The 15,053-nt window shown below is 43.5% G+C and overlaps 1 protein-coding gene and 1 long non-coding RNA gene across 10 annotated transcripts in view; one reads left to right on the top strand and one right to left on the bottom strand.

Annotated features, from left to right (window-relative positions):
* FRY (FRY microtubule binding protein) overlaps positions 1–15,053 on the top strand; it is a 445,567-nt gene that overhangs the window by 174,001 nt on the left and 256,513 nt on the right. For 2 of the 9 annotated variants that reach the window (XM_045051325.1, XM_019825125.3), the window contains exon 1: positions 9,176–9,395. The exons of the other annotated variants lie outside the window; for them this stretch is intronic. In XM_045051325.1, the coding sequence (XP_044907260.1) occupies positions 9,326–9,395 (70 nt within the window). In that variant the 5' untranslated portion in view covers positions 9,176–9,325. Of the gene's footprint in view, positions 1–9,175; positions 9,396–15,053 lie in introns of those variants that run through there. 9 annotated transcript variants of the gene reach the window in all.
* LOC109497331 lies at positions 1,812–9,066 on the bottom strand. The gene is made up of 2 exons (XR_002153450.3): positions 8,942–9,066; positions 1,812–2,060 (listed from the first exon to the last, which is right to left on the bottom strand). It is a non-coding gene; the product is annotated as an uncharacterized LOC109497331 (long non-coding RNA).

A 15,053-nucleotide genomic window follows, 5' to 3' on the forward strand; every position in this document is an offset into this window, starting at 1 on the left:
TAACCAGCAATTATCTTCATTATTGTTGTCATCACTCTGCTGTGTCCCAGCTATTGGATCCCCATAAATTTCAGTGTCCTCATCTGTATGTGTAGATATAAAGCCAAAGGAGAGAGTATTACTATGTTCATTCCAGATTTAGCCTTCTTGCTAATCCGTGTCTTACTATCAGAAATATCCCGAAATCGTATCTAAAAGTCTAAAAGAAGGCCCATGTCCGCGTCTTCTTCCCTTACTCTTCTACTGCGCATTGCTGTAATGAACACAAAATTTAAATTATATACATGAAAGTGATATATAAAGATGAGGGTATAACAATTTATAGACCAAGTGAATTTAAAAAAAAAATTATAAAGGATATAAGAAAAAGTTCTCTTGAAGAGCAAAGAAGCTGGAAAATAAAATTTGAGGTCGGGTGGAGTAGTAGGCAGACTACCGTTGCCACCCATCCTGTATTTATCCAGAAGGACCTAAGTGGCATTTGGATAAGGCACAAGAAAACCACCGGCACATTCCTGGAGTTTGCAAATGGCCACTTAAAGAGCAGGACAACGCTGGTATGTCCTTAACCCAAAGCTAAAGTCTAGCCTGCTTCCACAATAGCTAGAAGGTGGCTTGTGTGTTTCTTTAAGAGGGAAGAGCTGAGAGGAGACCTCCTGCCCCTTTGTGTGATCCTTACACTTCCGGAACCCTGAGCATCATAAAATGGGCACCCTGGGAATAAAGAAACCTTTCATCTACAGAATCTCCTTTGAGGTCATGAAACAACCTTCCTTCTGTAGATAGCAGATCATACAGTGTCACCTGCACCCTTGTAAATGAGAAGGGAATCGCTCAGACACCAGAGTGGATCACTGTGGCCAGTACTTGGTGGCGCGAGGGCTGACAGGAGCTTGGGTTTCTCTGTAACTGACACTGTGAGGATCAGAATCCTGACCCTCCACCTCTGTTTCCCTGGGCTTCTCAGAGTGACCTCACCCACCATGACCATCTGCAAAGATCATTATTCTTTCTCTGGCTTCTTAGCTGAGCCGTGCATTTGGAACTGCTCTCACCACCAGCTTGTTAAACTGTCCCCTCCCATCATTCAGACAGTTTCTCGTAGCCCCACCCTCCCACACAAAGCTCTGCCTGTCTGGTCAAAATAGGGTGGTGATTTCCCCACCCTTTCTGAAAACATGCCTTGCAAGACTTTCTCTATCCTTCAAAATTTACTTGTGCCGTCACATTTTCTACCACGTTCGAACTGTGCTTATGGGTGGAGAAGGTAATGGATGTGTTTCTCCACTTCAGCGTTGCTGGGCTCAGACCACACTCCTCGAAATGCCGGATCAGGGGGTCTGAACCACGTAGCACCAGGAACAGATGGTCATTTTGAGGGTTTAATCAGCGATGCTCCATGAGGTAGATCCTTCTTTTTAAAGCTTTTGTTTCAGAGGAAGGGCTGTTCTACGTATCTTTAATTCCTTAGCTGAACGCTTCATCTCCGTGACAATGACCTGGTTTTCAGCTACGGATTATCCCTGGTTTCCAGGACTTGGACAGTTGTAGAGTGTGCATCCGTTTTCCTCTAAGCGGAACAAAGTACTCTGATACTGCCTTATTAACTTCACAGGACCCCTCGATCATTTTCACACCGGTCTATCTCTTTCTGATTGCCAATTTTTTGTTTGTTTGTTTTGGTTCTCAGCTTCTCCTCCTAGTCAGCCAGGATGTGCTCTGTATGGGATACTTTTGGTACTAGCTTTATCAAAACAGAATTGATAGGGTGAATCTGTTGCCCAAAAGTTCAAATAACGTATGCCAAAGACTGACATCCCATAATTTATTATGCAGTGTTCTTTCTCTGAGCCAGGGTCTCTCCCAGTAATATGGAAACTCAAAGGCTGGCCTGCCCTGGGAGATGAGACAGTCTGGTGACAAGAAGCAGTTTTCCTCATGTAGTAGAAAGTAACTTGTCCAAGGTCATGGTAGCAGGGTCCGAACAAGGAGGAAAATAGCTTCCTGACTCTCATTCCATCAAAGTTTGTCGGTAGGTAACTGCAAACACGTGATCACACCTAAAGGAAAGAAAAAAATGTTCAGTATGTGTAAAGTTCAAGTAGCAAGTGTATAAAAAACTAATCAAAATTTCCAATTTTTCCCGATTCCCTTGACTTTAAAATTCTAGATTTCAACAACTATATATTAAATGGTACCTCTGAGGGAAAGTTGATCTGCCCCTCAGGACTTAAAATCTAGTGTTTATTTTTATGTATGAAATTGGGAACATTAGTGGGAATATTAGTTCTTACCCTAAAAGGTACTTCATTTTTAATCACTTAATAAATGAAAATGGCTTACCATAGGCAAAATGTTTAAATGCAACCATAAGAATGCACCTCTTTTGTTTGTTAATTTGTCATTTTTATAGAGAAAAAAACTATTTTCTTAGTTCTTTAAGTGGTAACCAGTGTTTGGGAAGTGTGGTGATTGTTTTTTATTCTAAGTATTTTTTTTTAATGTTTATTTTTGAGAGAGAGACAGAGACAGAGTGTGAGAAGGGGAGGGGCAGAGAGAGAGGGAAGCATAGAATCCAAAGCAGGCTTTAGGCTCTGAGCTGCCAGCCCAGAGCCCGACGCGGGGCACGAACACACAAGCTGCGAGATCATGACCTGAGCCGAAGTCGGACGCTTAACCGACTGAGCCACCCAGGCACCCCTGTTTTTTATTCTGAGCGTTATAAATCTGTGCATTTTTGGTAAATAATCATATGCAAAGCAAATGCCATGTATTTGCTTCTTCAGAAAGGACATAATTTAAAATCGTATATTGTTGGCTCCTATTGTAGCTGGTGATATTGCATCTGTTTGTATCTCTGTATAAAAAAGTTCTCTGGTTGCTGGTGGTATTCAAAAATAGGGTAGGAAGGTTATCGGTACTGTTGGGTGCTTTGACGATAAAAGCAGTAGAAATAACCCATATTTTCTCTTTCCACAAAATATTATCTGTAAATACAATATTAAATACTACTTGTGCCTTGCAGAAATTGAGGTCAAATCTTGATATGTACAAAATACGTATGAACCACATCTCCTGGTTTGGCTCCAGGTTAAAACTATCCAAATAGGCCCTACCTTGAGAGGTTAACCAGAAGAGTAAATTAGGTAATTTCTGAGCCTCTACTAAGGTAACCAGAACCCCCACCCAGCTTTACCCTGGCCACCGAAAGTTAGAAGCACTAAAATATTAAATAAACCTTTTTCTGTATGTGTACAAGTTTAGGCTTCCTTCACTTCGGCAGAACTTCGGCCTTACCCTGGTAGGCAGCAGGGGTGCTGGAGACGGGAGCCCTCCGCCATGAACAGGGTCTCTCTCTCCCCCTTTCCCTAACCTGACTGTGGAGTTAGAGGGACATCTCGCGCTGGCTATTCTGGGTTCATTGCTGGCTATAGACCTGCTATTTACCAGTTGTCCTCTGGCTGTGTGCTCATTTAATTCTCACAACAGACCCATGAGATAAAACCCTATTTTGGAGATGAAGAAACTGAGACTGGGAGATGTTCAGCAGCTTTGCAAGCAACTCTACCTGCACGGGAGAGTAGGGCCTTGGCTCTGGCATACTATGCTGTGTATTAATATCTAATTAATATCCTTGGGATATTTGCTCTTGAAGTCACCATTCACTTGTCTGGAGCAGTGTTGAGAGAGAGGACTGAGCTTTATCTCGCCAGTTACGAAGATGCTGGGGGGTAGAGACCTGAGTTAACTGACACCCTAGTCCCAAGTCATTCTAATGATGTCTCAGCACCACTTTTAGAGAGGTTACTTGCAGGTGCTTAGCAGGTGTGGCCCTTGGCTTGGGTTTGTCCATACAGGTCCTGTGAAATACAGCCTAGCGGTGTCTCAACATCAAGTTGAGCTCAATTAATGTGAATCCCCCTACCCTATTCTAGACTTGTTACACACCCTGGGTGACAACGGGCTTATGGAGAGGGACTTCCCTGCACAGAGCCGCAAGGGGATGGACTTCAGGCTTGACCCTGCTCTCTGCTGCCATTTCTCCATGCCATCTGATGCCTTTTACTGCTTCAGTCCCTCAAGGGCTTCCCATTAGCTAGACTGACTTTCAATTCCTTTGTCATGGCCCACAGTTCCTTATAAAACTCCTTTGCAGAGGAGGTAAGTAGGGAAGAAAAATGGGTTCTGCTGCTAATTTTTAGTGGAGATGGTTTTAGGAGATACGATTTTCCTTGTTTACGTGTGTGCAACAACAAGCTATGCTCTAATGAAGTTCTGGTACATTCAGAACATTTAAATGTGTTTCAATTCATTTGGAAAAAATTATTTGTACTGACTGGTAATGGAGTAAGCATCTTCAAAATCTGCAGAATCTATTTTTGTGAAGACTTGTGTATGTGGGTTGGATTTTTTAAGGGAATGTTTCTTGAGTCTTCTGTTTACAAAATGAACATTGTGTGGCATCGCTTCATAGTTTTTTTCTCTGCTATGTTTTAGCACGAGATAGATGGGCACAAATTATGCATCTAAAATATATCGAAAAAGTTTCTGATTTCTCTTGGTGCTTTCTTCGCCTCTAAAAGGCCTCATCCTGCTTAAAGAGAAACAAAAGGCCTTTCTCCGTAATTGTCACCATTGATCTCAAGTGATGCTTAATTTGATTTGGAACCGTTCTTATTAAGAAACAATACTTAATAGGAGGAATATAATATTCTTAATGCTTCCGTGGAATTTTAAACTAAGCAAAAATTGATAAAGCAATTTTCCTTACATCTAGTGATTTTTCCTTTGTTTCCTCAGGAGGCGAGGAAAACATTTCTCTTCTGCCTAATACATTCCATGCATGAATGTACCTGTCACTCTGACAATAATTACACATGTGTGCCCACGTGCAGCCAGCCACAGGGAAAGGGGGCGGATTCCAGCCCTCACCCAATCAACTCAGTCAGACTTTTTAAGACCATTCCGAGATGGCTCTTGATGTTGGCAAGCATCCAGATTGTTTGCCTAGCTTTGTTGTCACATTTTTTTGAACACCACACATTTTCATCTCAAAAAAAAAATTGTCGAAAATGCCAGGAAAGAGAAAATTAAATACGAATCAAAACACAAACCGATTGCACTTCTGTTGCACATTTTTTCCCCACAGCCAACAGCTAGCACTAGGCATGCATGTCACGTCTGTTCATTCAGTGACTCACTCTGTGTGTTCTTTGCATGAGAACTTAGCGTGTGCTGGGCTGTGACAGATACACAAATGAGAGACACATGGCTCTTCTGGAGGGAGGGAAGAGAGAGTAGGGAATGCCACAGACTGTAATTTACAATCCACGCACCCTTTACCGCCTGCCTTTGCCCCCACCCTGCCGCTCAGCAACCTAGGACACAGGTGACCAACTGGCCTCTGCCTTCTTGAAATGCTCTGTTTTCTTAGTCCCTACAGCGCCACCCCAGGCCACCACGAGTGCGTTAGTTTATACTGATCACAATTAAGCCCCCCTTCCTGTGCATTGAGTATTGGGCAGATGTGTGGCACACATCAGGGCGGACACAGCCCATTTCTACCTCTTTACAGCTTGGAGAGTGGATTTCAGACTAGATTGCCACCCTCAGTGGCCCCAGCCCCACCCCAGGTCAGGCATCCTGATACAGACCAAGAGTCAAATTAATGCGAAAGATAATAGCATTCTTCTCTAGGTTTCTTTGGGATGGGGCAAAGCCCCAGGGAATAATCCGTTCCCCAGGCTAGAGCCTGACAGCAAGGCAGTAAGCAGTCTTGGAGAGCCAATGGGGCCTGGACCTAAAGCATTCCTATTATGCGGTGTTAACGAGGGTCTTAGCATATCTTCCTGAAGTTTGGAAAAGGAGTAGGTAACCATGATTCTTGGCTTGCTTATGATAAAATAAAAAAAATAAATAAATAAGTGACTCTGGTTCTAAAATTTGTTAGACCTAAATTTTGCCAGCTTTATGACCTTGACCTTATTCTCTATCTCTTTTTGCCTCCATTTTCTCATCTGTGAAATGGGGCTATTAATAGTTCTTCATAGGTTGAGGGTGGACGATTAGATATGATAAAATATGTATTTTGAAACACACTAGTAATGCTGAATAAATGTAGATGGTGCTATTATCACGTCTCCGGTCACTTTCTGACTCTTTTTCCCCCACTCTTGGACCTACTTCGTGAGGCCTTTCAGCTTTCCTGTATTACTGTTACTTTTCTCTGAGCCTCCAACACCTGTGCCTAATTCCTTGCTTTAAGATTCATTACATGTTCTCCTAATGTTATTAAGGAAAGATCCCTTGTTCCTCTTAAATGACGTCTGAAATCTCATAACAAGCCAGGGACAAATTCAGATTTTATTTTGTATTTTAGGTCCCTCTGTCCAGGTGCCTGTTCTGACTACATTTTTTTTTATAAGCATCCCCACCCCCGCCAGAGAGGAGACAAAAGGATAAATGTTTTATCCCAGCTTGCAGCAGGTGTCATTCTATTTGATTTGTAGGCCTTTCAACAACACAAAAGGCCTTTTCTGTTCTTTTACAATATATGCTCTCTTTAAAGGTACTCAAATGAGGAAAAACACGCATGAGCAAGATTTCAGGTTCTAACGGACAGAAAGTGAGCTCTTAGTTACTGGTTCGCTCTTCACAGGGAAAACGAGATGCCATTAAAAACATTCTTTTCTTGGGGCGCCTGGGTGGCGCAGTCGGTTAAGCGTCTGACTTCAGCCAGGTCACGATCTTGCGGTCCGTGAGTTCGAGCCCCGCGTCGGGCTCTGGGCTGATGGCTCAGAGACTGGAGCCTGTTTCTGATTCTGTGTCTCCCTCTCTCTCTGCCCCTCGCCCGTTCATGCTCTGTCTCTCTCTGTCCCAAAAATAAATAAAACGTTGAAAAAAAATTAAAAAACAAAAAACATTCTTTTCTTAATACCACCTAGAAATTTAGGATAGTTTCCTCTCAAAATATATATGAGTGGCATTCTCAGCAAATTAGTGTGTTTAGAGTAGGGCTGAAATCTTTGAAAAGCCAGGTAAGGTCTATATCAAGGTAAGGTCTTTATCAAGTCAACCAAGAGAATCTGTGTAGGCTTGAGTAACAATAGTTAATAGCCTGCTTGCTTACTTACTGCAGCTATTTGAAGTGTCTCCAACTTGCTAGCCCCAAATTGTTACCATTGGTGTTCAAAAGCAATATACCTTCTAAGTCCCAGCAGTGGTACAAACATGTGCTTAACTTAAAAAAGTTCTATGCTGGCGTCCCTAAGTGTTCCTAATAAATATCAGTATAGCTAGAGCTTAATTGTTTACTCTACGCTAGACGTTATGCTGAGCACTTTATTCATAATGTCATTTAATCTTTCCAACAATTGGATGAGGTAGGTACCACTATTATTCCCATTTTCCAGGTGAGGAAACTAAGTCTTAGTGAGGTTAATAACTTGCCTTAGGTCTCATTGCTAGTACAGTCTGGGGCCAGGTGGGAATCTGGGTCCTGTCTTGAGAGACTTTGTGTTCATGAACTCCAAGGCACCATGCAGTCTCCCTGTTCATTCGTTGCCATGGGGAGGCCTCAGAAAAGTGGGTATGGATATTAATTTTTGTTTTTGAATATGAGAGCTGTTTTGAGGTAAAAATCTTTAGGTCCTGTTTCACTTGGAATCCATACAAAGTACAGGTGATAAAATTAGCCTATCAACTCTAGTGTGCTTCTAAATGAAAAATAAGTCCATCTGATAAGAAATTTCACAAGAATAAAACACTGATTGGAGCTGGAGATCTTGGTGGCTGAGGGCTAGCCTTTTGTGTAAGTGTAAGGAGTTTGAAAAGCTTATATTGATGGTGTCTTGGGGCCATTTCAGGACATAGTAATTCTTAGTCTTAAAAGTATTTTGTGCTCTTGCCTTTCCATTTCTCTAAAGAACTGTTAGTCTAAAAAGTCCTATTTGTGTGTTGACTTGAGGGGAGTTGCCCAACATTTTTATGTTCAATGATTATTAATATGGCCTATTAATTCCTTTGGAAAATATTAATATGAAATGTACTGGAAAAAAGAAGTAGTCCATGGTTTGTGAGACTGTTGGCCAAATCCCACCTACCGAAATGCAGCCTGTCGAAATTATAATACTCTTACTTAATCCCCTAGTCAAGCCAAATGGTAACATGAAATAAAGCTAACCAAAATCAGGACACCTGATATCAAGACTTCATGAACTAAAAAGGCATTGTACAGCAAGGAATCTAATGCTTTTGCTTCTTATCCTTTTAATACAAATAAATAAGCTTTATTGGGCTTGGTGATTCTTAGAAATGATAGGTTTGAGAAACGGATCCGTGCTGGAGCCTAACGTTCCGTAAACAAGCCCACTAAGCATCCCCTTCAGATGCACACGTTAGGGGTGGAGTGCCTCTCGAAGGCACAAGCTTTTCTGGGAGGGGGAAACACAAAGTGCAGCTTCCACTGTGCCCACGAAAGAAGGGGAAGAGAAAGCCCAGGCAAATGTCCTGTTGTTACCCAGCTTTCCTACTGCAACAAGGCTGACAGATGGGGCTTTTAAAAAAAAAACGTCACTGCAACCAGATCCAGGGGTGCAGCTCTTCTTGCTGCAGCGCGATGCAGTTGTGTATATTTCAGGGACAGACACAAGGGGAAGTAGCAGCCAGTGCTCATGCGGGCTGCTCCCTGGAAGCATTTCTGAAGAGAGAGGAGCCACAGGAGCTGGGAAATTCCTCCTCCTGCTGAGTCCGGGGCTGAGTGGTGGCTCAGGTTGAGACGTGGGCAGGGGCAGGGGGCGGCGCTCCCAGCCCATCCCTCAGCCCTGCCGAGAGCTGTGTGGGCCGTGGCTGCCTGCACAGTGTCAGGGAGGCCAGCCAAGAAACCCTCCCTCCCAGGGGAAAACGGATCGCAGTTCAGGTGGGGACTTCCTCGGTAGCGTACCTGGCTGGAGCAGAGCATGTGGGCGGCCGGCGGCAGGCGGCTCTGGCTATGGCAGCCCCGAAATGAAAGCAGCGGCCGCCGCCACCTCTGAGAGCTGCAGACAGATCAGCACCCAGCAAATAAGAAGCAAGTCCTAGACCCCGAGGAGGAGGAGGAGGAGGAGGAGGAGGAGGAGCGGCCGCCGAGCATCTCTCTCCCGCTCCTCGGTGTCCTTTAAATGAGGACTCCCTGCCAGTGCCGGAGGTAGATCTGCAGAGGCTTCCTCTCCGCCGCTGACCCCCCCGCTTACATCACTAACCTGTGACAGGCACATCTCCACGCCTGGTACCTGCTCCTCCAGCGGCTCCCAGTCCAGTCCCAGGAGCCTCTTTGTATACCGCCGACATGGCCAGCCAGCAGGATTCCGGCTTCTTTGAGATCAGTATCAAATATTTACTGAAATCCTGGAGTAATAGTGAGTAATTAGAAAATAACCTTTGTTTGTTTGTTTGTTTGTTTGCTGGATGTTGCGTAAGGTTCGAGAAATAAAATCTCAACTGGAGGCATATGCTTGGGTGCCAAGGAAGTTTTTTTGGTTCCATCTGCTATGAAAATCAAAATGTCAGAGACTGAACTAGCTTTCCTTAAGTGCAAAGGCTGCAGTGGAATCACAGTAGATTTCGTTTGATTAAATTTTCAAGTGAGATGGCCCTTCAGACTGTCAGAGCACAGGATGCATTTTCTGCCTTAATGTTTATTTGATCAGGCTTTATCTAAGTATTTTGTGAAGTGTGGTTTAATCAAAGGGGTGTGGCAGGGTTTCAGAGTACTTCATAATTGTTTTATTAGGGTATTGTCTAAAGAAAAAAAGTATTTAACAGTCTAAAACCTAAGTCTCATCTCTTTTGCACTAGAGGCATTTGCAGGTTTATGTATCTCTCCCTTGTCTGTGTGGATGATGTTCAGAATGCTATCTAATGTTTGGATTTATAAAATCCTGTTGTGTTATAGTCCAAACTCATAACATGCTTTCCTGAAATATAAACAAGTGAGGTTCTGACCCTGATCATTTATTAGGATATCAGAATGTTATGGCTTCTGAAGTTCCATTACTGACCTACTTAATAATTTTAGCAATAACACATTTTAAAAAGACAACCTCTAAGGCATCATGGGTCTGAAATCAGAATTAAAATGAGGCCTTCAGGTGATCAGTGATGCCTTGTGTTTTTTGAATAGTTGAAAAACAAAGTCTTCTCTATTTCACCAACAGCCTTTGTGCTTGCTTTGGATAAAAGGCCGGCAGGTATTACAGATCCTTAATTGTTTGAAATTTAAAAAAAAATTTTCCAGGAAAAATTTCGATGCTGTATTACGTGCATACTAATTAGCCTACCTGTGCTCAAAGAGCTGGTGATTAATTATCTCCTACACTGACGACCTGTGGCCAAGATTGTTCTTATGTAAACAAAACCTGGGCAGAGGAACCTCTGCCATAATTGCTCTAAGGAAAGAGCCAAAGTACCTTCAGCCTTAAGGTATTCAGGGATATGCATCTCTCAATGATCTCCATAGAAACCATTTTTTCCCCAGGTCATTTTGCACCACTGTATACACTATGGGGCTCGTCTAAAGCTGTTTTTCTACAAGTGGGAAGCCATTTGGGAGCCTTGCTGTCACCCAAATAGCATTCCTTTATTTGTTAGAGTCATAATTCATTTGTCTTGGGTCCATTATTTGTGTAATACTTCACACTCAAGGATGAGTCTGCCTTTGTCTATCCACCCTTTGATTAATGAAAAGGGTTTGACACACAGGGTTCTTGATGGAGCAGTTTTCCGATAACTGGAAAGACTTACTGTGAGTTTGACTTCGGTATGTGGTTTTGAATCATCATTTTGAGTACACCAAGGCCATATTATGTTCTCCTATCATTTTTTGTCATTGTCTCATTAGGTAGAAAATTATGTTGTGACAATACTGAGGCCAGTGCGATTTCTTTTAAAACCTTTCTCCCTTGTCAATTTTCAAATGACTCTAGACAAAGTGTATATTCTCTCTACCTTTCCTAAACTCCCCCCCCCCACCACCACCCCACACCAGACACACACACACTTACTCCCTCACATCAGGAAATGGTTCAAAATGACTGTTCATGTCTACTTGGAGAGCATCTGGGACACAGTTCTGAATTCTTTCAATTCATTCAGCAAATATTTATTCCACACCTACTATGCCAGGCTATGGGGCTGCAAAGGTGAATGAGACACCCTACGTGCCCTCTGTCCTAATTTCTTTATCACAGAAGAGTGAACTTGGTGATTCTCTTGTGTTTCTTTGGAAGTCAGAATGCTTTTCAGTCCTTTCTTGAAAGAGGAAGAGGAAATACACTTTATGCTTAGTCTTCTTTGAGCTTGTTGCAACACTAACCTGCTTTTAACCTAGCTTAGCTCTCAGTTTTGCGTATTTTCGGTAGCAAAGAGAGAAGGGAGTTTGTCTGTCCATAGGAAAAAGTAGCCTTAGGGTTTTGGCCTGCTCAGTGTAACCTGGCTGAGAGGATGCATCACAGAGCAAGCAACTCCTCAGCCAGCATCATAGGTTTTCGAGGCCAGGATGCCCGCCCACATACCTGAGTGGAGAATCAGGCTCCTAATTATATAGCAGTGCTTATTTATAAAAGTACAACAATTAAAAAGCAATAAAACAAACTGTGTGACTGGCCGACTGCTTTGCAAGGTGGTAGGTAGTAAGAGGAAAGATGATTCTGTGAGCATGCCCATTAAGATTGCCATTCTCGGGGCGCCTGGGTGGCGCAGTCGGTTAAGCGTCCGACTTCAGCCAGGTCACGATCTCGCGGTCCGGGAGTTCGAGCCCCGCGTCGGGCTCTGGGCTGATGGCTCAGAGCCTGGAGCCTGCTTCCGATTCTGTGTCTCCCTCTCTCTCTGCCCCTCCCCCGTTCATGCTCTGTCTCTCTCTGTCCCAAAAATAAATAAACGTTGAAAAAAAAATTAAAAAAAAAAAAAAAAGATTGCCATTCTCTCTTTTTTTTTTTTTAAGGGCACATTATGGGGGAAGTGTAATTTCGTGTATGTCTGTCTCCTCTGAAGAATTAACAAGTCAATTAAATCAGTCATTGCCTGGTGAGATGTATTAGCTTTTTATTCACTGTTCATTTTGACACTCTTTTTTCACTGGCATGCCCACTCTGTCAGGCTGTCCTTTCATTTTAATGGAGTTGGGAATTAAAAATGGCCTTGATGTCTGGAAAGAAAATGTCCTTTGTAGACCTCACCGTGAGGCTCTCCTTAGCTGCTTGGACACCGCCCGCCACTGAAGTCCTACGGCTTCTTCCCCAGTCACATCCAGACTTTCCCCCAACCATTCAGTGATTCTCACAACTGTTCTCCTTGGTGTTCATGGCCATAGCCTCCACAGGCCTTTCTCAGTTTCATCTGGAACGCTCTAGTGGTCTCCTAACAGGCCCCCTGACGTAGAGCTGCCTAGGGATGCTTCTGCCCGCGTTTCAAAGACCATGCCACGGATCCCTCTTGCCCGTGAGCATGTAACTGCCATTCAAGACTCTCTTTGAGCTCCTCATCCATCCTTTCAGATTGTTTTTCTTCCCCAGCCAGATTTAATCTGCTCACCCTTGTCTGCATTTTACCACCTTGCTCTCCACTCCATGCCTGTACGCACGCTGGCCTCCTAATCCGGCATGCCCTCACCTAGAACACACAAGTTGCAGGACCAGATAGGCTTGGTTCTGGTCTCTTATCTCCTGCACTTGGCGTGGCCTTGGACAATTTGTTAACTCCTCTCTGCTTCATTTTTCCCATCTGTAAAACGGAAGCAGAAATAATGGATACCTCACAGAAGTAAAAGAGGTATTTAAGAATTAAAGCACTTAGAACAAGATCTAGCACATCGTAAACAATCAATGTTAAAATAATATTAATGTATTCCAATGCTCCTCTCACTTCTAAACCCACTTAAAATCAGACTCAGATCCCTTTTCCCCCTAGTATTGACACCATTTGTGGATTATTCTATGTGTAGTCAACACTTGCTACACCCCTAGAGAAGGGAATTGTGTGACTGTGCCAAAAATAGTTGCTTGCCTTCAGCCATTTTTTTCTAGATTTACTTTTTACCAGTCCCCCCTTTTCTATCTCAGCTTCTAGTAGAATATTCCTACATTCCCTAAGTAAATACCTCCCAGCAGCACGGGAGATGGTTTGGCAACATCCTCTCGGCAGTGAGTCCCTTTGGCCTTTCAGGTTTGCTATGGAAAAAGTTTAGAGCAGATAGTTTCAAGCAATTTCAGAGGAAAGGAAGGCTGGCTTTAGACTGATGTAGAGAGCTGGCATGTGGGCTCTCTCACCCATCTGAAACCTCTCACCAGGATTCCTTGTGTCTCTATCTACCCCGTGTTGTCCAAATGAACACAGGGCCCAATGAACAAAGGTACATTCAGAACCTATTCAACATCTCGATCTTTCCAGGGCAGTTGGCATCTTTCTTACAACATCTGTCAAATCCTGCTACCCCACGGAGAGGAACTTTTGAAAGTTTGTTAACTCTTTCAGATAATGAGACTTCCATTGGCAAAATAAACTGGTCTGCGGCACTGAGCAAGCCCTTTGCTTGTTTTGGAAGGGGCTGGTGTGCACTGTGAAATGTCTAATGTCACTGTAGAAATATCTGCATCAGTGAAATTGGACGTGGCATTTTTCAGATATTCTGTAGTGCATTAAGTTGTGGTGATAAGGATGATATTTCTGTCCAACATAGAAATGCTGGTTAGTACCAGGTTAACTCTGGAGACAAAGATCCCACGCATGTGCAGATGGGAAACACCACTGACTGACTGCAGAGCTGTCCTTACTGAGTCCTGTTTTTGTCATCCGTGTAGTTCAAAGACCCCACGGGAAAGGCCTGAGAGAAACCTCAAGGGGTTAGTTTTAACCTCTTGGTGGAGTTGGTTTGAAGAGGTAGAAAACCAATGACGTGAACCAAGTTGCCTGAATCCAGCAGAGCAGTCCTGCTCAAGTGCAGACACGCTCAAGTGCAGACACGCTCAAGTGCAGAGCACCTCAGTGTTCTTGAACGAGTAGGGAGCACCCAGCCCATCCAGGCAGTTGGGAGGGAGTCACTCCAGTGCTCCTGTCACTCAGTAGATGTCTGACCCTGCGTGCACTCGCTCAGGTGAGGGTCACTTCTGCGAAAGTAGTTTATTGTCCTGATGAGAAACGAAACCCCAAATAAACATCTGCTCTCAATAGAAAGAGCCTGTTCTTGGGTTTGTGATGAAGATAAATAACAAGTAGGGGTTTTGTTTGTTTTATGTGTTGTTTTTGTTGTTGTTAAAATGCTCGAACAGTCTGAGAATAACAATGACTGTCACATTGACCGAGGGCCCACCCCGTGTCAGCTGTTATGCTTGGTAATTTATATGTGGGGCAACCACTGCATTATTTGTCCAAACTGGGACACTTTTGAGAGTGAAAGTTAATAATTATACCGGGACTGCCCTGGGCAAAGAAGGCCATATGACCACTGTGTTTATTATCTTCACTCTTTCCAATAACTCGGCAAGGTTATGTTTTATCCACACTTTACAGATGAAATTTTAAAAAGAGAGAAAGAGAGAGAGAGAGAGAAAGCGATTTGCTGAAATCCAGGGTACTAGTAAGTGCCATAAGCCTTTCCCCCAATCCAGCTGATAATCACATTTTAAAAAATCACGCATAGGTGATCAAAGGGTCGGGAACACTTTGGGGGACTTAGTGCTCTATAGGTGCTTTCATTCTTGTTGGCTGAGGTCACTGCCAACTCTTGGCCCCCTCCCTCCCGCTGCACCCCTGAAATTTGGGTATGCTCACGTGCAAGCCCACGCGAAGTTATATGCTCATTTAACTCTGATCTGAAACCTCACAAAATAAACCTCCATGATGCCATATGGGTATCTCATAGCTCACAAGCTGAACTCTGGGGGAATTAAAGCCTTATCATTCAAAACTAGGAACATTTAAGAGGAAGTTAGTTTGTTCATAGTCTTCCTCCCCCTGCCCACTTCCCCCAAGAGCCCGTGCTGGAGATCACCATCTCCTTAGCACAAGACCTCAGTATTGAC

Source organism: Felis catus, chromosome A1 (assembly GCF_018350175.1).
Source record: "Felis catus isolate Fca126 chromosome A1, F.catus_Fca126_mat1.0, whole genome shotgun sequence".
Lineage (NCBI taxonomy): Eukaryota > Metazoa > Chordata > Mammalia > Carnivora > Felidae > Felis > Felis catus.